Source organism: Panulirus ornatus, chromosome 63 (assembly GCF_036320965.1).
Source record: "Panulirus ornatus isolate Po-2019 chromosome 63, ASM3632096v1, whole genome shotgun sequence".
In the NCBI taxonomy this organism is placed as follows: Eukaryota; Metazoa; Arthropoda; class Malacostraca; order Decapoda; family Palinuridae; genus Panulirus; species Panulirus ornatus.
The window spans coordinates 28813114-28838284 of NC_092286.1; the positions used below are offsets into that span (position 1 = coordinate 28813114).

Consider the following 25171-nt stretch of genomic DNA (forward strand, 5'->3'; position numbering starts at 1 on the left):
ATTTAAACAGCAGCAGACCAATAGGTCCTTTCGAGGCTTTTGTGACAGAAAGACATCAGAAACTCCCAGATTAGCGGAGTAAAATTTAGAAGGCATACATCCAGTTCATCTACAATTATCTGCAAATTGTCTTGAGGCACAAATAATGTAAGTTGTGGACTTGAAGCAAAACATTTATCAACTCTATTCTTAAACTTATTTATAGTTCTGACTTCAACTACTCTAATCAGCAAATAGTTCCATATGCTAACAATCATATTTAAGATAAAGCACTTCACCTCAGTTGTGGTAAAATGTTTGCAAACGAGCTTTTATCCATTATTGTGAGTGAAATCAGACAAATAAAGCCTTCAGTAAATTGACATAAAGATTATCAAAGCCTTTGATAATTTTGAATTCTTCTATTAGATCACCTCTTAGCTTTCTCTTTTCCAGGCTAAACAGATTCCTGTTATTCAATCTCCTCTTGCAGGATTTGTTTCTCAGTCTGAGGAATAATTAAGGTTGCTCAACACTGCATTCTTTCCATTGTCTATGTCTATCTTCAGGAAGGTTGGTTAAAACTGAACACAATTTTCAAGATGGGGACGAACCAATGAATTGTATAAAGATGATTTCCCCAGTCTTAAATTCAAGAGCCCTATCTATGAATCCAGTATTTTTGTTTTGCCCTTTTCACTGCCTCTGTAAACTGCTTACTTGGTTTTAAGTCACCAGAGATCATCAAGCCCATATATTTCCTTGTTTACCTTTTGCATTCAACTGAATTTATGTTGTAGCCTGCCTTTTCGTTTATTCTACCAATAAGTAAAATTTTGCACTAGACAATAAAATTCATTTGCCACCTACGAGTCCAGTCCATCATTTTGTCTATGTTAGTATGAAGCTGCTGACATTCAAGTTCATTTGTAGATCTATTTTCCAGCTTTGTATCAAGTATGATATCTTGCAATGAAAGATTAATATATATATATGAGAAAGAGAACTGGTCCCAAGACTGATCCTTGCAGAACTCCACCTTACATCTAACCATCCTGAATCTCAACCATTAATCACAACTCTCTTTTACAGCCAGTCAACCAATTTCCTATCCACCAAAGTACAACCCCATCCATGCCATGCGACTTAATTTTTGGCAAGTAACCTATGATGCAGAAACTCACAATGCTTTTTGAAAATCTAGATGGATGATATCAAGTGCTTTTCTTTCATCATATATGCTGATCATATCATATAAGAAATAAAGCAGATTTGTTAGACACGAGCTATTTCGTCAAAAACCAAGCTGAGAAACATTTTTCAAGTGGTGGTCCTTTATGTGGTTAACAATTCTATCTTGAAGAATGGTCTCCACATATTATTGAACTACAAACATTAAGCTAACTATACAATTAATCCTAAGCAGACACTACCTTTTTTGAATGCTGGTGTTATATTGGCAAAACTCCATTCATCTGGAACTTTTCCCATAGCCCGGTGACATATTGAAAAGGGTATTCAAGGGCACAGCTATATAATGAAAAAGGCATTCAAGGGCTTAACTTTCATTTTTTGCCTCTTTTACTGTATGCAAATAAAACTTATTAGGGGCATCCATTTTATTCATTTGGTTTATTGCTGATAGTGGCAAATAAGAGGGACAGGACCAGGGGGCTGGAAATCTTTCCCTTCAGTATGACTTTCCAAAAGAAGGGACAGAGGAGAGAACTGAGAGAGGGTATTCTTCTCGACATGTCATTCATCTGTTCTTAATGCTACAACATTCACATGGGAATCAACAAATGTGTACGAAAGAAAATAGTCACCATGCTAAATCAGAATTGTCTATAAAGTCTGGTTGTGGAAGATGGTCTCTGGTCTTGTTGCATTATGCATAAAAGTGTGGGACTAGAAATGTGTGAATAAGGTCCTTGTTCCTTTGTTCCTGATACTAACTTGCTTAGGCAGGATAAATAAATGGCTATAAAGTCTTGACCACACTTATGAAAATGAAAATGATGATGATCAACACAAAAAAATACAAAAATTCCAACTTTATACTAAACTCAAAGAATAGAAGAGATAAGACTTTGTTCACAGAAGTCTTTTCAAGCTGGGCCATTAACAAAAAGACAATCAAAATGGAAGTGGGCCTAGATTTCTCATTTCAGAGACATAGTCTACATTAGCAAGCAATCATATCCTTACCAAAATGGCCTTTGCTGTTACTTTTTAAATGGGGCATGAAAACAGCTACCCAATAATAAAGTTTAACCATTCAAAAGTACAAGACACCAAGAAAGAGTATGCTGAAATAATGTTGCAGCATGACCTTATGTCCTATGAGCATTGGCTACTTTTGTGAGGGATTGAACATGATGCCTCACACAACCTTTGATGTTATCAGCATCAATAACCTTCATATTCAGTACAAAAGCTTATGAACGCAAGGATCTAAGACGATGGGAATATCCCACGAAGCTGAAAACAAATACAAGTAATCCTGTTAGAGTACATAATATCAGATATATAAACTTTACTCTGGTCTAAAACTACATCCTGAAACAGAGAAAATTACCGCACTAATGTTTAGTAAATAAATTTCTTGAAAAAATATTACAGCCAAAAAGTCCTTGAACTGGTACCTTAGTAAACAATGAAGACTTTCAAAAGTATAAAATTGTGTGTAACTGGGTCAGAACAGAAAAAAGTAAGAAAAGCCCAGAAATATGGGAAATCTAAATGAGTCAAATGATGATAGCATAACATTATCTACACATAATATCATAAAATATAGTATCTGATAGCATGCCCAAAAGTTGATGACAGCTTCTAGGAGTGAACATGTGAGGAGAAAGTACATGAGAACAAAGTAAAGTAATGACATGCAGCTGGGGGGGATAAGACATGCTGTTCTGAGTGTTGGTTTAAATGTGAAGGAGCAAGAGTATGTGAAGTGTTTTACATAACTAAGAATAGATGTAACAGCATATGTAACCATGGGGGGCTGAGGTGAGTCATAAGTTGGGAGAGGAGGCTAAGAAGCTGTGTGCATTAAGAAGAATGTGGAGGGCAAGGTCAGAGTCTAATTTTTTGCATAGACAAGTATGAATGACAGTGCAGAAGTTCTGAAAGTGTTGTATGGATGCATGTCTTGGGCCCCAATAAAAAAACAAGAAAGATGGGTGGACATGTTGGAAATTAAAATGCCGGAGGACAATATGTGGTATGAAGTACGTTAATTGCACAAGTAATATTTCATAAGAGAAAGGTGTGGTAGTGAGTGCAGTCTGGTTGAGAGAGGTGACCGGGGTGTGCTGAAATGGTTCAGACAGAGGGAGAGAATGCAGACAGAAAAGACTGGCTAAGAGGATCAATATGTCAAAGGTAGAGGGAGAAAGAGGACCAAGGTGATAGAAGGATGGAAAGGAGGAGGCTTTGTAGTAATTGGGCCTAAACATTACGGAGGGTGAGAGGCATGCATTGGACAGAATGAACTGGATCAACGTGGTATTAAGTAAGCAAGGTGCTGTCAGTGGGCTGAATTATGCCATATGAAGCAGTCAAAGTAACCATGGAACAGCCTGTGGCACTCTGCTGTAAATAATAGAATTGGTTTCATTACATAACACATGAAAGCTTAAAAAATGGATGAGTGTAAATGTGGTCATGGCAAACCAAGAAATAGTCTCTGGGATTGAGTTGTAAACAGTGGATGCTGGTTTCATTACATTAAACATGACAGCTACAGAGTGGATATAGGTAAATGAAGCCAATCTTTCTTTCTTCCTGCCATCAACTTACTAAGGTGGAAGAAGGATCTAGGTATAAATAAATGTAATGAAGGGGCAACAATAATAATTACATGGAGGGCATCTTAATGACTCAGATGAGCACATATGGCATAAATACAGGAAGACAAAGAAATACAATGTATGTGTATATGGTTATCATACCCTAAAGGAATGAAAAACACAACTGGATGAGGTTTCTCAACCCATGGCAAAATGCAGTGGTAAGAGAAACTTCTTGAGAACTACTTTCATTGAACAGTGATCAAGAAGAAACCATCTCACTTCCATCTACAGGAACAGTTATGATAAAGGAAAAAAATAAAAAGGGAGAAAGAAAGGGGGTGGAGGTGTCTAAGAAGTATACCATCTAAATGTTGCCGAGTGAAAACTACCACACTTTCACTACAACACTTAAGAATAGTGTAAAAGCTAAGAAAATAGTAATCCAACCTAATGCCAGCAATATAATGATCATATTTCTACATTTGAGAGACCGTGCATGTACAGGTTATTCAAATCACACTCAAAAGAGGGATTCTTGATATGTAAAAATAAATAGGAATCAAATTCATAACTGTACAAGTCAAAACTTAATTTACCAAACATTAGAATAAAAATGTTTTAAGATATTTACCAGGGAGAGAATAAATGGACTTGTAGAAAAGTCCCAAGTTTATGAATCATCTCTTTAAAACTTTCGCAACTCAAGCAAATCTTTCCATTAGCAAATACAGATCCTTGCAATACTGAGTCATGTTAATGACCATACTCTTGAAAGATGACTGGGGAGAAGGGGGGAAAAAAAAAAGTAAAGCTGGAAATCCATGATGGCCACAGAGGTAGAATGATGTTATGGCCTAAAAGCTAAACATCTGGGTTGACCATTTTAACTTTTTTTCCTCTGAGTGAGGAACCTATAAAGTACTTGTCAAATGCCTAAGTTCAAAGCTAAATTCATTTGGATCGTTGGATTTGCTTGCATTAAAAAGTTTCCCGGTAATAATCAATGACCAATATTGATCAATGCTTGATCATGCAGGCCAATGTATAAGTTTACTTTGATGGACCAAGAAAGATACTACACCGGATTTCTGTTTCGTAATTCACTGATCTGAATCATTACCAATAAAAGTCTGTCCTACACCAAATTTGCTGTTTCGTACTGCAACACAAAGATTTTTACACAGAAAGTAACTCTGTATTTACCGTAATAATTTCATTCTAAAGCTGTAAAAATCAGTGTGCTATTTTTGCAATATTTCCTTCATTTCTAATATCGAACACCAATAATTTTTGAGCAATGGCACAACTATTTCAAAAAATAAACCCAGACAATATGACATGCACAAACTGACCTCTGGTCAGGCAGCATAAGGCCACATCTGCAAAAGAGGGCTTTGCTTCTATATTTGAGCAAGCTTCCCATTCTTCATGAAATGTACTTTGTCAATGGTACTGATCACCTACAAGGTCCCTGGTTTCAAATACAGAGACACAAACATGATTGAGCCAGCTGCATGAGAGAAATAGGAAAATGTCCCAAACCCAAATTTAAGAAACTATTTTATGATCACATGCCATTATAAATAATCTATCATAAATACCATAAGCTGAGTTAGTTGTATGTATTATATTTGAACTCATTATGCATTACCCAAAGCTTCCATCCTCAATCATCCCAGAAGCAAAAGCTATAAGATTCTTACAGCCTGAGCTGATTTAATCATTAATCCTTCAATGGCAAAATCTAAAACGACATCTGAATTTATCTGAACCATCATCAAATTCATGCCTTCATCTCTAATTCATATTCAAGAATTTCACTGTGCCATACTCTCTGGCATATAACATTCTATAAACATAATTTCTATTTCACTTACTGTTTGAGGATATGAAAATGCTATCTCCTAAATGACTTATTGGCTGGTTGAATTACTGCTAGGTAAGTAGAGAAGCATTAACTAAGAATTTAGTCATACTTACTATCAAGAATGTAAAACAGCTCTTAAATAACATATCCAATCTCCTTTCAAGTTTAAGCATAAGCTCATGATAAAATATACATAATTACTTACAGAAGGTGTAGGCACACTGACAAACCTATATATACTGTCTATGTTCAAGCAACTGATATCACAGCGAAAGAATGCCTTCAGTAACACTGAAGAGGCTTACCAAGCATCTCTCACAAAGGGACTGCCATTTGTATATCATCACCTGAGGTTTACGCATTTCAGCATTCACATTCAGTCAGTATTTCCTGTAAATGGTCACTTTCCATTATGCTGTAAGGATTGACCAGTTTATGTATTTCATTTTTGGCCAATCAATAAGCACATCTCATGGCAAGAGGAGAAAAAAGTCAGCTGAAGAAAATATGATGCTGTAGTATTTCCAAAAGAGACAATTCTGCTTATATCCAAAGAAGAGTGAAATTGTTGGTTTCATTTGTTCAATGAATGTAATCACTCTATTAACATTGCACTCCATTAACAATAAAACGTTGCACCAGACCTTAGTAAATCTGTTTCAGTATGCTTTTTCACTCAATTCTAGTCTATCTTAATTTTTGTCATGTAGAACTCCAGCTCCTTTCAACTCCATGACTCCTTTCAAACATATCCACTGCAGCTTGTATATGCAAGTTGATTACAAACATCTTTATCTATATCCAACACACAGCAGCTTTTCAAACATTTTATTTATTGTACATTCTATTCAGGTATTATATGCAGTAATCGGTTAACATTGCGTGGAGATAAAAAACTTGGAGACAACTTCTGTGCACAAACAAAGTACTCTTTTAAGCAGCAGTCGATCAGATTTTACAGAGATCATCAGTACTTCACCAGACTGAATTACAAAGTGCTTTAAACGTAAGCCTCTTCCATTATTGTAACACCAAGCCAACCTGCAAAAAAAAAAAGTTATTACTACTTGCTTTACAATATTTAGAATTTTTCGTGTTTGAAGTTTGAGAAACTTTTGCATGCAACAAGGATTATCATATATCACTCTCTTTAGACACCACAAACACATCAGACAGACCTATCAGGCAAAAAAATAAGAGGGTTTATTAAGTCTTTAAGTGGTACAAAGTTCCTTCAAGTGATAGGCAGTACAAAGGACCCTGACTTCTGAAATGCGTTACCCAGCGATAATATGTCACTATCATCATCATCATGACCTTCATCATGAATCATTTCACAAAAATGTTAAATGAATATGCAGATACATCCTATAATCACAATTAATTGATCAAATGAGGTAATATTAAGGAAAATAAGGCCTTTTGGGGAAATTACAAAAACAAACTGGGATAAAGGAGAGTTTAACAAACTTTCAATGAATATTGAGGGTGGGGAAAACTAAAGGCATTCACTTACTGAGCTAACAAGAAACAAACATAACTTTAACAGGAGCACCTGAGGGCTGTTCTCTGAAAACAGTGTTCTTAATTATTTCGTAAACACAAAACAAAGAGCTGTATTTCTACCTGGCTTTGAAAATGCTTGAAAATAAATCTTAGTTTAGCTACAGGAAAACATCTTCCCTAAGTAACACAAAAATTTCAAATATTTCAGAGAGGTAGCAACTGATTAAAGGATAACCAGTTGACTCTTTACAACATATAACAATCTGGAATCATGCGCTGCACTAGACAGATAAATAAACTCATCTCTATAATTGAAAAGACAATGCATATCAAAATGTATGAACAGAGATACTGATTTCAACTGATGAATCAACAGTGTAAGCATAAAATCATAATTCTCGAGGAGTAATATGCAAAATGAGAGCAAGGTTGCACGATTGTGATGAAATATCTAATCATAGAGAAACAGAATGGAAGTCATTATAGTTGTTTATATATGGCACTGTGTTGTTTGTTAAAACACAAGGAGAGCTAGAGAGAACTGTGGGCTACTTTGATTCAGTATTCGAGGAAAGGATGATGAAAACATATGAAAATAAAAATAAGATGATACTTTTCTGAAAGGATGGGAGATTGTATGAAAGATGTCTATTTGTTTGAATATTTTCTTGTAATGATTACTTTCAAAGTAGGAAAGCTGAAGTTGATAGCAGATCTATGTTAAGGATAAAAAAAAAAAACTGTAGTTGTACTGTAAACACTGGTGAATGGAAAAACGTGTGCTAAGATTGTGCTATAAACCAGTATGAAGTACTTGTCTTAATACTAATGTATGGATGTGAAACCCATACACTGGTGCCTATGCACCTGGTCATGAGAAGAAAGATAAAAAAAAGGCAAGTGTTTTGGGAGCAGCTGAGTGAGTGTGCTAGCAGCTTTGAAGCACAAGACTGGGTTATACAGATGGGAGATTTGAATGCAAAGGTGAGTAATGTGGCAGTTGAGGGTATAATTGGTGTACATGGGGCGTTCAGTGTTGTAAATGGAAATGGTAAAGAGTTTGTAGATTTGTGTGCTGAAAAAGGACGAGTGAATGAGAATACCTGGTTTAAAAAAGAGAGATATACATAAGTATATGTATGTAAGTAGGAGAGATGGCCAGAGAGCATTACTGGATTACATGTTAATTGATAGGCACGTGAAAGAGAGACTTTTGGATGTTAATGTGCTGAGAGGGGCAACTGGAGGGATGTCTGATCATTATTTTGTGGAGGTGAAGGTGAAGATTTGCATAGGTTTTCAGAAAAGAAGAGAATGATGGGGTTAAGAGAGTGGTGAGAGTGAGCGAGCTTGGAAAGGAGACTTGTGTGAGGAAGTACCAGGAGAGATTGAGTGCAGAATGTTAAAAGGGGAAAGCAAATGATGTAAGGGGAGTGGGGGAGGAATGGGATGTATTTAGGGAAGCAGTGATGGCTTGCATAAAAGATGCTGGTGGCATGAGAAAGGTGGGAGGTGGGCAGATTAGAGAGGGGTAGTAAATGTTGGGATGAAGTAAGATTGTTGGTGAAATAGAAGAGAGCCACATTTGGATGATTTTTGCAGGGAAGTAGTGCAAATGACTGGGAGATGTATAAAAGAAAGAGGCAAGAGGTCAAGAGAAAGGTGCAAGAGATGAAAAAGAGGGCAAATAAGAGTTGGGGCAAGAGAGTATCATCAAATTTTAGGGAGAATAAAAAGACGTTTTGGGGGAGGTAAATAAAGTGCGTAAGACAAGAGAACAAATGGGAACATTGGTGAAGGGGGTTAATGGGGATGTAATAACAAGTAGTGGTGAAGTGAGAAGGAGATGCTGTGAGTATTTTGAAGGTTTGTTGATTGTGTTTGACAATAAGAGTGGCAGATATATGGTGTTTTGGTCGAGGTGGTGTGCAAATTGAGAGAGTCATGGAGAATGGTTTAGTAAATAGAGAAAAGGTAGTGAAAGCTTTATGGAAGATGAAAGCCAGCAAGGTGGTGGGTTTGGACAGTATTGCAGTGGAATTTATCAAAAAAGGGGGGCATGACTGTGTTGTTGACTGGTTGGTAAGGATATTCAATGTATGTGTGGTTCATGGTGCAGTACCTGAGGATTGGCAGAATGCATGCATAGTGCCAATGTATAAAGGCAAAGGGGATATAGGTGAGTGTTCAAATTACACAGGTATAAGTTTGTTGAGTATTCCTGGGAAATTACATGAAAGGGTATAGATTGAGAGGGTAAAGGCATGTACAGAGTATCAGACTGGGGAAAAGCAGTGTGGTTTCATAAGTGGTAAAGGATGTGTGGATCAGGTGTTTGCTTTGAAGAATGTATGTGAGAAATACTTGTAAAAACAAATGGATTTGAATGCAGCATTTATGGATCTGGAGAAGGCATATGACAGAGGTGATAGAGATGCTTTGCGGAAGGTATTAAGAGTATATGGTGTGGAAGGTAAGCTGCTAGAAGCAGTGAAAAGTTTTTACTCAGTATGTAAGGCATGTGTATATGTAGGAAGAGAGGAAAATGATTGGTTCCCAGTGAATGTTGGTTTGCGGCAGGGGTGCATGATGTCTCCATGGTTGTTTAATTTGTTTATGGCTGGTTTGTTAGGGAGGTGAATGCAAGAGTTTGTGAATGACAGGGCTAGGGAAGTGAGTCAGTTGTTGTTCGCTGATGATACAGCACTGGTGGCTGATATGGGTGAGAAACTGCAGAAGTTGGTGACTGAGTTTGGTAAAATGTGTGAAAGAAGAAAGTTGAGAGTAAATGTGAATAAGAGCAAGGTTATTAGGTTCAGTAGGGTTGAGGGACAAGTTAATTGGGAGGTAAGTTTGAATAGAGAAAAACTGGAGAAAGTGAAGAGTTTCAGATATCTGGAAGTGGATTTAGCAGTGGATGGAACCATGGAAGTGGAAGTGAGTCATGGGGTAGGGGGTATGGGAGTGTTGAAGAATGTGTGGAAGGCAAGAACGTTATCTTGGAGAGCAAATATGGGTATGTTTGAAGGAATAGTGGTTCCAACAATGTTGTATGGTTGTGAGGCGTGGGCTATGGATAGAGTTGTGCGCAGGAGGGTGGATGTGCTGGAAATGAGATGTCTGAGGACAATATGGGGTGTGAGATGGTTTGATTAAGTAATGATAGGGTAAGAGAGGTGTGTGGTAATAAAAAGAGTGTGGTTGAGAGAGCAGAAGAGGGTGATTTGAAATGGTTTGGGCACATGGAGAGAATGAGAGAGGAAAGACTGACAAAGAGGATGTATAAGTCAGAGGTGGAGGGAACGAGGAGAAGTGGGAGAGGAGAAGTGCCATTCATGTGCGGCAGGGTGGCGAGAGGAATGGATGGGGGCAGCAAGTGTGGATGTGTACACGTGTACGTATGTATCTTGGATGTGTACACGTGTACGTATATGTATGTACACATTAAAATGTATACGTACGTATATGTGTGTGTGTGCTAGAGACTTAAGTGTGAACGAATGGGGCCTTTGTTGTCTTTTCCTAGCGCTACCTCGCACACATGAGGGGGGAGCGGGATGTTATTCCATGTGTGGCGAGGTGGCGATGGGAATGAATAAAGGCAGACAGTGTGAATCGTGTGCATGGGTATATATGTATGTGTCTGTGTGTGTATATATATGTGTACATTGAGATGTATGGGTATGTATATTTGCGTGTGTGGATGTGTATGTATATTCACGTGTATGGGTGTGGGTTGGGCCATTTCTTTCGTCTGTTTCCTTGCGCTACCTCGCAAACGCGGGAGACAGCGACAAAGCAAAATAATAATAATAATAATAAAAAAATATATATTCATTTTTATTTATTTTGCTTTGTCGCTGTCTCCCGCGTTTGCAAGGTAGTGCAAGGAAACAGACGAAAGAAATGGCACAACCCACCCCCATACACATGTATATACATACACGTCCACACACGCAAATATACATACCTATACATCTCAATGTACACATATATATATACACACACAGACACATACATATATATACCCATGCACACAATTCACACTGTCTGCCTTTATTCATTCCCATCGCCACCTCGCCACACATGGAATAACATCCCCTCCCCCCTCATGTGTGCGAGGTGGCGCTAGGAAAAGACAACAAAGGCCCCATTCGTTCACACTCAGTCTCTAGCTGTCATGCAATAATGCCCGAAACCACAGCTCCCTTTCCACATCCAGGCCCCACACAACTCTCCATGGTTTACCCCAGACGCTTCACATGCCCTGATTCAATCCACTGACAGCACGTCAACCCCGGTATACCATATCGATCCAATTCACTCTATTCCTTGCCTGCCTTTCACCCTCCTGCATGTTCAGGCCCCAATCACTCAAAATCTTTTTCACTCCATCTTTCCACCTCCAATTTGGTCTCCCACTTCTCCTCGTTCCCTCCACCTCCGACACATATATCCTCTTGGTCAATCTTTCCTCACTCATTCTCTCCATGTGCCCAAGCCATTTCAAAACACCCTCTTCTGCTCTCTCAACCACGCTCTTTTTATTTCCACACATCTCTTTTACCCCTACATTACTTACTCGATCAAACCACCTCACACCACACATTGTCCTCAAACATCTCATTTCCAGCACATCCACCCTCCTACGCACAACTCTATCCATAGCCCATGCCTCGAATCATACAACATTGTTGGAACCACTATTCCTTCAAACATACCCATTTTTGCTTTCCGAGATAATGTTCTCGACTTCCACACATTCTTCAAGGCTCCCAGGATTTTCGCCACCTCCCCCACCCTATGATTCACTTCCGCTTCCATGGTTCCATCCGCTGACAGATCCACTCCCAGATATCTAAAACACTTTACTTCCTCCAGTTTTTCTCCATTCAAACTTACCTCCCAATTGACTTGACCCTCAACCCTACTGTACCTAATAACCTTGCTCTTATTCACATTTACTCTTAACTTTCTTCTTTCACACACTTTACCAAACTCAGTCACCAGCTTCTGCAGTTTCTCACATGAATCAGCCACCAGCGCTGTATCATCAGTGAACAACAACTGACTCACTTCCCAAGCTCTCTCACCCACAACAGACTTCATACTTGCCCCCCTTTCCAAAACTCTTGCATTCACCTCCCTAATAACCCCATCCATAAACAAATTAAACAACCATGGAGACATCACACACCCCTGCCGCAAACCTACATTCACTGAGAACCAATCACTTTCCTCTCTTCCTACACGTACACATGCCTTACATCCTCGATAAAAACTTTTCACTGCTTCCAATAACTTGCCTCCCACACCATATATTCTTAATACCTTCCACAGAGCATCTCTATCATATGCCTTCTCCAGATCCATAAATGCTACATACAAATCCATTTGCTTTTCTAAGTATTTCTCACATACATTCTTCAAAGCAAACACCTGATCCATACATCCTCTACCACTTCTGAAACCACACTGCTCTTCCCCAATCTGATGCTCTGTACATGCCTTCACCCTCTCAATCAATACCCTCCCATATAATTTACCAGGAATACTCAACAAACTTATACCTCTGTAATTTCAGCACTCACTCTTATCCCCTTTGCCTTTATACAATGGCACTATGCACGCATTCCGCCAATCCTCAGGCACCTCACCATGAGTCATACATACATTAAATAACCTTACCAACCAGTCAACAATACAGTCACCCCCTTTTTTAATAAATTCCACAGCAATACCATCCAAACCTGCTGCCTTGCCGGCTTTCATCTTCCGCAAAGCTTTTACTACCTCTTCTCTGTTTACCAAATCATTTTCCCTAACCCTCTCACTTTGCACACCACCTCGACCCAAACACCCTATATCTGCCACTCTGTCATCAGACACATTCAACAAACCTTCAAAATACTCATTCCATCTCCTTCTCACATCACCACTACTTGTTATCACCTCCCCATTTACGCCCTTCACTGAAGTTCCCATTTGCTCCCTTGTCTTACGCACCCTATTTACCTCCTTCCACAACATCTTTTTATTCTCCCTAAAATTTACTGATAGTCTCTCACCCCAACTCTCATTTGCCCTTTTTTTCACCTCTTGCACCTTTCTCTTGACCTCCTGTCTCTTTCTTTTATACTTCTCCCACTCAATTGCATTTTTTCCCCCTAAAATTTAATGATGCTCTCTCACCCCAACTCTCATTTGCCATCTTTTTCACCTCTTGCACCTTTCTCTTGACTTCCTGTCTCTTTCTTTTATACATCTCCCACTCAATTGCATTTTTTCCCTGCAAAAATCGTCCAAATGCCTCTCTCTTCTCTTTCACTAATAATCTTACTTCTTCATCCTACCACTCACTACCCTTTCTAATCAACCCACCTCCCACGCTTCTCATGCCACAAGCATCTTTTGCGCAATCCATCATTGATTCCCTAAATACATCCCATTCCTCCCCCACTCCCCTTACTTCCATTGTTCTCACCTTTTTCCATTCTGTACTCAGTCTCTCCTGGTACTTCCTCACACAAGTCTCCTTCCCAAGCTCACTAACTCTCACCACCCTCTTCACCCCAACATTCACTCTTCTTTTCTGAAAACCCATACAAATCTTCACCTTAGCCTCCACAAGATAATGATCAGACATCCCTCCAGTTGCACCTCTCAGCACATTAACATCCAAAAGTCTCTCTTTCTCGCACCTGTCAATTAACACTTAATCCAATAACGCTCTCTGGCCATCTCTCCTACTTACATACATATACTTATGTATATCCCACTTTTTAAACCAGGTATTCCCAATCACCAGTCCTTTTTCAGCACATAAATCTACAAGCTCTTCACCATTTCCATTTACAACACAGATGCCAACATAATACATATACATACATACACATACACAGAAATATTCATAGATACACATTTAAGTATTCATACTTGCTTACCTTCATCTGTTCCTGGTGCCACCCCGCCCCATAGGAAACAGCACTGCCATACCCTACGTCAGCAAGGTAGCACCAGGAAAACAGATAAAAAAGGCCACATTCCTTCACTTTCAGTCTCTAGCTGTCATTTGTAAAGCACTGAAACCACAGATCCCTATTCACATCCAGGCCCCATAGACCATTCCATGGTTTACCCCAGACGTTTTGCATGTCCTGGTTCAGTCTACTGACAGCACATCGACCCCAGTATACCACATCATTCCAATTCACTCTATTCCTTGAACACCTCTCGCCTTCCTTCACCTTCAGGCCCTAATCGGTCAAAATCACCTACAAATTGGTCTCCCGCTTCTCCTTATTCCCTCCACCTCTGACAAATATTTCCTCTTTTGTCAACCTTTCCTCACTCATTCTCTCCATAAATCCAAATCATTTTAATACATCCTCTTCTGCTCTCTCAACCACACTCTATTACCATTCATCTCTCTCACCTTTTCACTACTTGCTCAATCAAACCACCTAAAACCACATATTATCCTCAAACATTTCACTTCGAACACATCCACCCTCCTATGTATAACCCTATCTATAGCCCACACTAAACAACCATATGATGTTGTTCAACCATATGATGTTGTTGGAAGTACTATTCCTTCAAACATACTTATTTTTGCTCTCCAAGATAATGTTTTCTCTTCACATGTTCTTTATCCCTCTCTCCCACTCAATGACTCAATTCCAGTTCCATGGTTCCATTCACTGCTAAGTTCCTCTCCCAGATATCTAAACCACTTCACTTCCTCCAATCTTTCTCCATTCAAACTCAAATCCCAAATAACTTGTCCCTCAACCCTACTGAACCTAATAACCTTGCTCTTATTCACATTTACTCTCAACTTTCTCCTTTCACACACTTTTCCAAACTCAGTCACCAACTTTTACAGTTTTTCACTTGAATCAGCCACCAGTGCAGTATCACCAGTGAACAACAACTGACTCACTTCCCAGGCCCTTTATCCCCAACAGATTGCATACTTGCCCCTCTCTCCAACATTTACCTCCCTAACCACCCCATGCACATAAAAAGCACAGATGGAAAAGCTGCACAGTACAAAAAGGACCAAACCAAAATGCACACCAAAATAAGATGTGAGAAAGTTATGTGTGTGTGTAGAAATAATCAGAAACTGCAGAGACTGATGTCTGAATCTGGTTGTGTGTGTAAAAGGAGATAATTGAAGGTAACATGAAAAAAGATCCAAAGTTATTAGCTTAATAGTGGAAAGAGATACGAGAGCTAGAGTGTGAGTTTTAATGCTGAACCTCATAACATTGCTTTTATTAAGACTTTCTCCTTTCAAATATTCTCCCAAACTCAGTTTTTTAATCGAATCTGCCACCAGTGCAGAAAGAGACAAGAGAGAAGATGAATTACAAATAAAGAAAGAAAGAGTATGGACATATCTTGGTAACCTGGTGGAAATGTAGGGGGAAAAAAAGATACCAACCTAAAACCCCAAGATGATTCTACTAAAAATATATTGCTTAAGATTACACAAAATAATACAATGAATCATATGTTTTTTTAAAAAAGAATAGTTCATTATCAAAAAAAAAGAGTATCAAAATAGTCAACACTTTGAATTACAGGAATAGGAAAGAAACAAATGAGACAATACAAAAGGTGACAGCTCATGTATCTAGCTACTCTCATCAGCCAGTTTTTAGAATCCCATGTTGATGAAGCAATCCAAACTTTCACACATACTCAGGAGAATTTTCATGGCTTAATAACATACATACTCAGGAGGATTTTAATGGCTTAAACATGCTTATATATGATTTTTCTTTTTTTTTGAAGACAAAAATCTTTCAATTATCTACAATAAAACACTTTTGATCACACCTGAAAATAACTTAAAATATAGGGTAGGGAAAAAAGAACCAATTGCACTTCCTGCTTAAGTTAAGTGACACCAGGAACAGCCACCTAAGCCATAATGGAAAAATGATGTTTTGTCTCCTTCTCTGTTCCTACTTTTAGAAAGTGATGATGCAGGAAGGAAAGGTTTCCAACCCTACGCCACTCCCTTTCTTATTCACCATCTATGATATGAAAGACATGTATGAGTAGTATTCTTTTTAAACTGTCTCCAAGTGTACAACTACAACATCAAATTACCATGTTATCTAAGATTTCCACCTTCCACCCTCTTTCTACTTTATGGCTAGTGACTGATCAACACTTCAGGGTAAGTGCGAGTCTAATCATCTTCACCCACCTTCTGAGGTGCCATCTTGGGACATCGCCAGTTGTACAGGTAATACTGAAGGTTACCATCACCTTGGCCAAACTTCAGCTCTTCAAGGAATTCTGAATTCTCCATTAAGTCCAATGCATTGAATACATCATAGTCACTCTGAAAGAGAAAGAAAATCATAATAAAGCTGATAAGCTACCTTCGAATCTCTTACAAACATCTGTATCTTCTTGAAAATTCATCTCAAGTTTCTGTTCTTGAAAAACATAAAAACCGCACATCCTACACAATCTTAACTATGAAAGATTATGTTTCGACTCGAAACATAGAACACCTAACAGGTTCTTTCCATCTTATCCATATCCATCAATATGGAGTAAATTGTTGATGAAGTTCATTGTTAAATACTATCAATAATACTAGTAATGTCTAGAAAAATAAATATTAAAGTCATACAAATGAATATCAGTCATAAGCCAATACAAAAAATATGTGATACTAATGGGTAATCAAAGATTCCTACAAAGCTACAGTAGGACAATGATAAATTGTTCACACCAGTTGCACTCCTAAAAAAAAAAGGCCAGTACAAGCAAATTTGATTTAAATGAAGCTGGGGATTTTATGAAAGGCTGGGGATGTGTGGATCAGATTTATGCAGGGAGAATGACAAAGAAAAACTAGGTAGCATAAGGTATGAAGCTGTATGCAACTTTTACGGATCTGATAATAGCATATGACACAGTCAAGTGAAATGCTTTATGCAAAGTGTTAAGGATATAAGGAGTTGGTGGATAACTGCTGGATGGTGTGAAAGCCTTCTCTTGAGGACTAATGCATGTGTGAGAGTGGATGGAGATCCGAGCAAAGTTTCGGTATAAATGTGGGTGTGACACAAGGGTCTGTGATGTTACCATGGCTTTTTAAGAGAAATGAAAGTAAAACTAGGGAAAAGGGGTGTAGAGATGGAGTGTGGAGGTGAGGTATGGCAGCTTATGAGGAGCCTGTTTGTGGATGATATTATGTTGTTTGCTGAGAGTGAAGAGGAGTTGCAGAAGGTTGTGTTTTATGATGTGTGTAAGCACAGGAAACTGAGACTGAGGGTAAATGCAGTAGTAGGTAGGAACTTTAGGCAGGAGCATTAGACAGAAGTAGTCAGTAAGAACATTAAGTAGGAGTCTCAACAAACACTGCACTAGAGTTGCCCTCTGCCAGTGGCCTGTTAAGGGTGAAGCGCCAGGGATAAGAAGTGGCACTGGAGTTCCAGGTGGGAACAAGGGTCAGATATATAGATAGATGGATGGGTAAATGCAAGTAAAAGTAAATTAATGGTATCTGAATAGAAACAAAGTGAAAGTGTAGATTTTCCAAAGCCCTAAATAATGCTGGTCAACAAAACAGAACTTTTTTTCTCTCATCAAGGATGCAGTGTAACTTTTCTAGACATATTTCTGATGCAGATTACGAATTTTTTGTTCATTTCAGTACAATATGTCTCCTTTTCTTTCTATGTATACATATTCTGTTAGTTTAACTGCAGCTACATGGTGCATAGGCGAAGGTAAAATAAGACCTGTACCTGTTCAAACTATTTATTGGAGAAATTCAGTATTCCTAAGTAGAAAGTATACAAAAAAGACACGATCCAGAAGGATAAGCTAAAAATTTTGAGCTTCTAACTTTCTATGGCACTCTACTTAAGCTAAAAGTGCTGAGCTTTGGACCTCCTATGGTGCTCTGACTCAGGTTCATCCCTGTATAACATCCAGCAGTAATCTGCAAGCATTCCTTCACTCAAGAAACCCTGGTATCAATGCTCTATCACACTGATGTCCTGATGGAAGCGCTTTCCTTGTTCGTCACACTGCTCCAAGGTTCTCCGCAAAAACATCCAGATGTGAATGGAGGAATGCACCTTGAGCGACATCCTACATCCTACAGCAGCATAGGATGTCAGAAGACTTTTCATGCCGCCTTCAAAATCTGGAGGTCTTATGTTTCCCATGAGAATTTCACATAGCCAACTGAAGGAGTTCCAGGCCTCCAGCTCAAAGTCATCATGATGTGTGCTGAAATTGTGGTCTTTCAAGAGTTCCTCTATCTGCAGACTGATGACGATGCCTTCTTTCAACTTGGCCTCAATGATCTTCGGAAACTTTTTCACTACATACTCAAATCCTCTCGAGTTTCTCTTGGCTAGTGTTTCACAAATTGCTTCAACATACCAGGCTTTAAGTGGAGCAGGGGAAGAACATTTTGTGGATCAACCAGAGGCTTATCCTGAAAACTTGAAATTCCTGGCTCATATGGTCTTCTTTGAGGCCAGTCTGACTCCATATAATGCCTGAAAGTTGCTCGACTATCCCAGAGGTAAAAAAAAAATCAGTATTCCATGAATCCTGACTACAATTTTGTCTGCATGCCAATCACTTTCAAGTCCCTGCATATTCTTCCGTTATTTTTGTATTTCATGGCATCTAGGAATGTCTGCATATTCTCACAACACTTTCATGTGTGCTGAATGTCCTAAAGGAATGGAAGATTTCCTGTTCCTACTGTGGAGAGGCACCACTTTCAGATTTTTCTTAAAATGATGAATCGATGAACAAGTGCCACTGGGAGGGATCACGCTTTTGAGATAAGCAGTGGAATAATGCATCAATGTTGTTGCAAAAACAAAGTGGCCCATCCACAGAAAAATGAGAAGTCAGAGTCCAACTCCTTTTCCTGAAATAAGTTATGTGAGCGTCCTTCTTGAGAAGATATTTTTCTTTTAGATGAAAAGCTAAAAGTTAAGCTTTATCTCTCGGCAGTACCAAATCACTTATGAAAAGTAGGTAATGTAAAGCACATAAATTACGGAGTGGTACTGTGGGTAAAAAGTAATACTCTGAGGGGGTTTAGGCATGTGGAAAAAATGCAAGGTGGAAGGTTTACAAGGAGAGTGGATGATGGTATCATTAAAGGGGTGTGAGAGGAAGACCTCCTGTAACATGGGGAAACAGAGTGAAATAATAATGGAGATATATAGGGGAAGAATGCATGGAATGGTGTATGCAAGAGGCATGTAAAAACAGGGACACGTGGAGACCTTTAATGCGGCCATCCCACTTGATGAGACTTCCTGAAGAGAGCAAGGCTTCAGAAATATAGATAGATAAAACTGATTAAAAGGGGATTCAATCCCCAACCTACTCCAATGTCCCTCTCTCTTGAAAATTCTGCTCTGTATAAGTTATCATGCATATGTTAATAATTAAAAAATACACGTTATTGAAAGATTTAATAATAATAATGTACTTACCTACGCTTCTACAGAAGCTGATGTCAAACAAGTGTAGAGGACTAAAAGGTTACATGAAGTGAGAATGGTGTACGTGCTGTACTTGCTGACATATTCGTGGCCAAGTGGTGAGACTCCTCACCATTCTCTACTTTTTTTTATTTCTAGCTTTATTTTTCGTCACTTTTTTTAGCATTCATATGACATTCTCAGTGCCATATCGCCAAAAAAGGAAATTAATTAAATCCACAACTATCTAATGGCTTTCAACTTAGCAAGTGATTCCAACAGCTTGTTCATCCCATGATTCACTGAGATAACCAGAAAGTAAAATTCTTATATCTCAGTGGTTATCACATTTAACTCATCATCCTCCATATCATTAGTAACTCGACAGGCTTCTATTGTTTTCAATCAAGCAAAAAATAAACGTTTACCGCTCAAACACTACGTTGGTATTATTATCTAAAAATTTCATTACTATGCTCTTTTATTAGTGAATAACAAAGATCAACATTTTCATCTGTTTTTGGACAGAATTAGACCATGTTTCAGGCTATTAACAAAATAAAACTATACAAATAAACATCAGGCAGTAACAGCACTGTAAGCTGTGCTTCCAATGATTCAATGCGATATCCATAAGTAAATCTTTTTCTAACAAATTAGTTTTTTTTTTTTTTTTTCATACTATTCGCCATTTCCCGCATTAGCGAGGTAGCGTTGAGAACAGAGGACTGGGCCTTTGAGGGAATATCCTTACCTGGCCCCCTTCTCTGTTCCCTCTTTTGGAAAATTAAAAAAAAATGCGAGAGGGGAGGATTTCCAGCCACCCGCTCCCTCCCCTTTTAGTCGCCTTCTACGACATGCAGGGAATACGTGGGAAGTATTCTTTCTCCCCTATCCCCTATCCCCAAATTAGTGTTTCCTTGTTTATCATGTATTCATTATATTCCTACTGCTGAAAATCTATTTGATTTTTAACATTTTTCTTACCACTTTCAGACAAGTGTAAAATATAAGCTTAAAGCCTTTCAAACAAATGTTGTTTCCCAAGTTTTCATGACTATTCTTTCGACAGTTATTTACAAAGATATGAATATCTTACTATTTCATCTTTACAACAATCAAAATTTTTCAAACTAGATATAAAATCAAAACATATACATAAGCGCCACATCTTATTCATAATTCTCTGATTATAAGTACTTGCACAGGTTTTAGTTTCCATTCAGTTCTTAGGCAAGTCTTAAATGTATATGTTACCTACACACAACTACATAGGGGCAAAATTCAGCTTGGAAAAAAAAAAAATTGGAAGGTGAGTTTGAATGGAGAAAAACTGGAGGAAGCGAAGGGTTTTAGATATCTGGGGTGGATTTGGCAGCGGATGGAACAGTGGAAGCAGAAGCGAGTCACAGGGTGGGGGAGGGGGCAAAAGTTCTGGGAGCATTGAAAAATGTGTGGCAGGCGAGAACATTATCTTGGAAAGCAAAAATGGGTATGTTTGAAGGAAAAGTGGTTCCAAAGTTATATGGTAGCAATGCGTGGGCTACAGATAGGGTTGTGCAGAGGAGGGTGGATGTGTTGGAAATGAGATGTTTGAGGACAATATGTGGTGTGAGGTGGTTTGATCAAGTAAGTAATGGAAGGTAAGAGAGATGTGTGGGAATAAAAAGAGTATGGTTTAGACAGCAGAAGAGGGTGTTTGAAATGGTTTGGTAACATAGAGAGAATCAGTGGGAAACAAGGTGAAGTGGGAGACCATATTGGAGGTCGAAGGAAGGAGTGAAAAAGATTTTGAGCGATCGGGGCCTGAACATGCAGAAGGGTGAAAGGTGTGCAAGGAAAAGAGCAAATTGGAATGGTGTGGTATACTGAGATCGACGTGCTGTCAATGGACTGAACCAGGGCATGTGAAGCATCAGGGGTAAACCATGGAAAGTTTTGTGGGGCCTGGACATGGAAGGGGAGCTGTGGTTTCAGTGAATTATACATGACAGCTGGAGACTGAGTGTGAACGAATGTGGCCTTTGTTGTCTTTTCCTAGCGCTACCTCGGGTGCGTGCAGGGGGAAGGGGTTGTCATTTCATGTGTGGTGGGGTGGCAATGGGAATGAATAAGGGCAGCAAGTATGAATTATATACATGTGCATATATGTATATCTCTGTGTAGGTATATATATATGTATACATTGAAATGTATAGGTATATATATGCGTGTGTGGACGTGTATGTATATACATGTCTATGTGGGTGCGTTGGGCCATTCTTTCGTCTATTTCCTTGCACTACCTCGCTAATGCGGAAGACAGCGACAAAGTATAATAAAATAAAATAATAAAGTAAATCATGTAAATACAAAGCAATGTAAACTGTCCTTGGGTTTTCTCAACCTATTCTGACTCCCTTTTTTTTTGTAGTTCACCCTAACATTTAATCTATGCTTTCCAGTGGATTCAATTTGTATACCCTTTACAGTCTATCATTCCAATACTGCATCATCATAGTATGCAAATTAGTGTCTAAACCTTCCAGTAATTTCAATGTGCATCTCTCATATAAAGTCCTAATGAATCCAGTTTAGAGCTTTCAGCTTGTCCCACAAATAAAGATATGTTACTAAACTAATACTGGCAGCAACGGACCTTTAGACATCATCTAGCTCAGTAACTTCTCTAGCTTAACAAGGTGATACTAGTACCGATTAATATTCCAATACAGAGAAAGTAAAGGCTTTGAATTCAGCAGTCAACATTTAGTTTTCCTTCCTTTAAAAAGTTTTCAATATCCAACCTATCATCTTTGCATACCTACCAGATCCTATGTAGCATTCTTCATACATGAAATCATTCATCATGATTCTTATATCTTTGAATCACATTTTTCATTCTATGAGCAGACCTATCTCCATTCTTTTTTTTTTTTTTTTTTTTTTTTTGCCGCTGTCTCCCGCGTTTGCGAGGTAGCGCAAGGAAACAGACGAAAGAAATGGCCCAACCCACCCCCATACACATGTATATACATACGTCCACACACGCAAATATACATACCTACACAGCTTTCCATGGTTTACCCCAGACGCTTCACATGCCCCGATTCAATCCACTGACAGCACGTCAACCCCGGTATACCACATCGCTCTTATTCACTCTATTCCTTGCCCTTCTTTCACCCTCCTGCATGTTCAGGCCCCAATCACACAAATCTTTTTCACTCCATCTTTCCACCTCCAATTTGGTCTCCCTCTTCTCCTCGTTCCCTCCACCTCCGACACATATATCCTCTTGGTCAATCTTTCCTCACTCATTCTCTCCATGTGCCCAAACCATTTCAAAACACCCTCTTCTGCTCTCTCAACCACGCTCTTTTTATTTCCACACATCTCTCTTACCCTTACGTTACTTACTCGATCAAACCATCTCACACCACACATTGTCCTCAAACATCTCATTTCCAGCACATCCATCCTCCTGCGCACAACTCTCTCCATAGCCCATGCCTCGCAACCATACAACATTGTTGGAACCACTATTCCTTCAAACATACCCATTTTTGCTTTCCGAGATAATGTTCTCGACTTCCACACATTCTTCAAGGCTCCCAGAATTTTCGCCCCCTCCCCCACCCTATGATCCACTTCCGCTTCCATGGTTCCATCCGCTGCCAGATCCACTCCCAGATATCTAAAACACTTCACTTCCTCCAGTTTTTCTCCATTCAAACTCACCTCCCAATTGACTTGACCCTCAACCCTACTGTACCTAATAACCTTGCTCTTATTCACATTTACTCTTAACTTTCTTCTTTCACACACTTTACCAAACTCAGTCACCAGCTTCTGCAGTTTCTCACATGAATCAGCCACCAGCGCTGTATCATCAGCGAACAACAACTGACTCACTTCCCAAGCTCTCTCATCCCCAACAGACTTCATACTTGCCCCTCTTTCCAAAACTCTTGCATTCACCTCCCTAACAACCCCATCCATAAACAAATTAAACAACCATGGAGACATCACACACCCCTGCCGCAAACCTACATTCACTGAGAACCAATCACTTTCCTCTCTTCCTACACGTACACATGCCTTACATCCTCGATAAAAACTTTTCACTGCTTCTAACAACTTGCCTCCCACACCATATATTCTTAATACCTTCCACAGAGCATCTCTATCAACTCTATCATATGCCTTCTCCAGATCCATAAATGCTACATACAAATCCATTTGCTTTTCTAAGTATTTCTCACATACATTCTTCAAAGCAAACTCCTGATCCACACATCCTCTACCACTTCTGAAACCACACTGCTCTTCCCCAATCTGATGCTCTGTACATGCCTTCACCCTCTCAATCAATACCCTCCCATATAATTTACCAGGAATACTCAACAAACTTATACCTCTGTAATTTGAGCACTCACTCTTATCCCCTTTGCCTTTGTACAATGGCACTATGCACGCATTCCACCAATCCTCAGGCACCTCACCATGAGTCATACATACATTAAATAACCTTACCAACCAGTCAACAATATAGTCACCCCCTTTTTTAATAAATTCCACTGCAATACCATCCAAACCTGCTGCCTTGCCGGCTTTCATCTTCCGTAAAGCTTTTACTACCTCTTCTCTGTTTACCAAATCATTTTCCCTAACCCTCTCACTTTGCACACCACCTCGACCAAAACACCCTATATCTGCCACTCTATCATCAAACACATTCAACAAACATTCAAAATACTCACTCCATCTCCTTCTCACATCACCACTACTTGTTATCACCTCCCCATTTGCGCCCTTCAGTTTTACCCAATAAACATTGTTTTTTTAGGACTATATAAAATCTGGATAAGTGTTTGCAAATTCTTAGTTTTCAGTATGGTTGTAGTGTGTTAATGTCTATCTCAGGTATGAAAAATAGTAAGGAAGAAATTATACTTCCCTTTGGATCAGAGATTAGAACTAGCAGAATTATCTTTTACTCCGTGGAATCTGTTTGCTGGAAAATTATAAGTCCTGCAAACCAGTAAGCCACTCATTCCCTTAATATATATCATATGTACTACCATTCTATAGTTGCATCTGTATAAGATCTCCTATAAGTCTGTGGAAATAACATCAACATTCTTTATTCTTTAACAGCTTCTAGGAATCAACAATGAAAATGGTCAACAGCTATGAAAAACATTTTTCTATTACAAAATTCATGTTGTCCAAGCTTCTGTTGGTTGTCAATTCTATCAATCTGGTCAATATTCTGCTTCTTCCCATTAACAAGCAAAACTAATAATAAAAGCACAATCTTGCAATTCTTGATCCAAAAAATCTAAGAATATACTTAAGTTATATACATATGCATGCAAAATGAAGCTCACAAAACTATCAATATCTCATGTTTTTTGCATAATTGTACTAAAAAGCTTCAGTGGGACTAATTAATACCTAAAAAAAAAAAGGGCAGCCCAAACTAAAAACATGCCTTTCTCTACATTCACACACACAAAATAAGGATAATTCTGTCTATATCT

The 25171-nt window shown here is 38.7% G+C and overlaps 1 protein-coding gene across 7 annotated transcripts in view; it reads right to left on the reverse strand.

Annotated features, from left to right (window-relative positions):
• Positions 1 to 1075: 1075 nt before the first annotated feature.
• The window catches only part of Nmt (N-myristoyl transferase), a 105740-nt gene continuing 81644 nt past the window's right edge, over positions 1076 to 25171 (reverse strand). For all 7 annotated transcript variants that reach the window (XR_011712044.1, XM_071656830.1, XM_071656826.1 and 4 more), the window contains 2 exons: positions 16376 to 16513; positions 1076 to 6684 (listed from right to left, as the gene is read on the reverse strand). Coding sequence is in view for 6 of the 7 variants with exons in the window: in XM_071656830.1 (XP_071512931.1) it covers positions 6664 to 6684; positions 16376 to 16513 (159 nt within the window). In the remaining variant the exon portion in view is untranslated. The remainder of the gene's footprint in view (positions 6685 to 16375; positions 16514 to 25171) is intronic.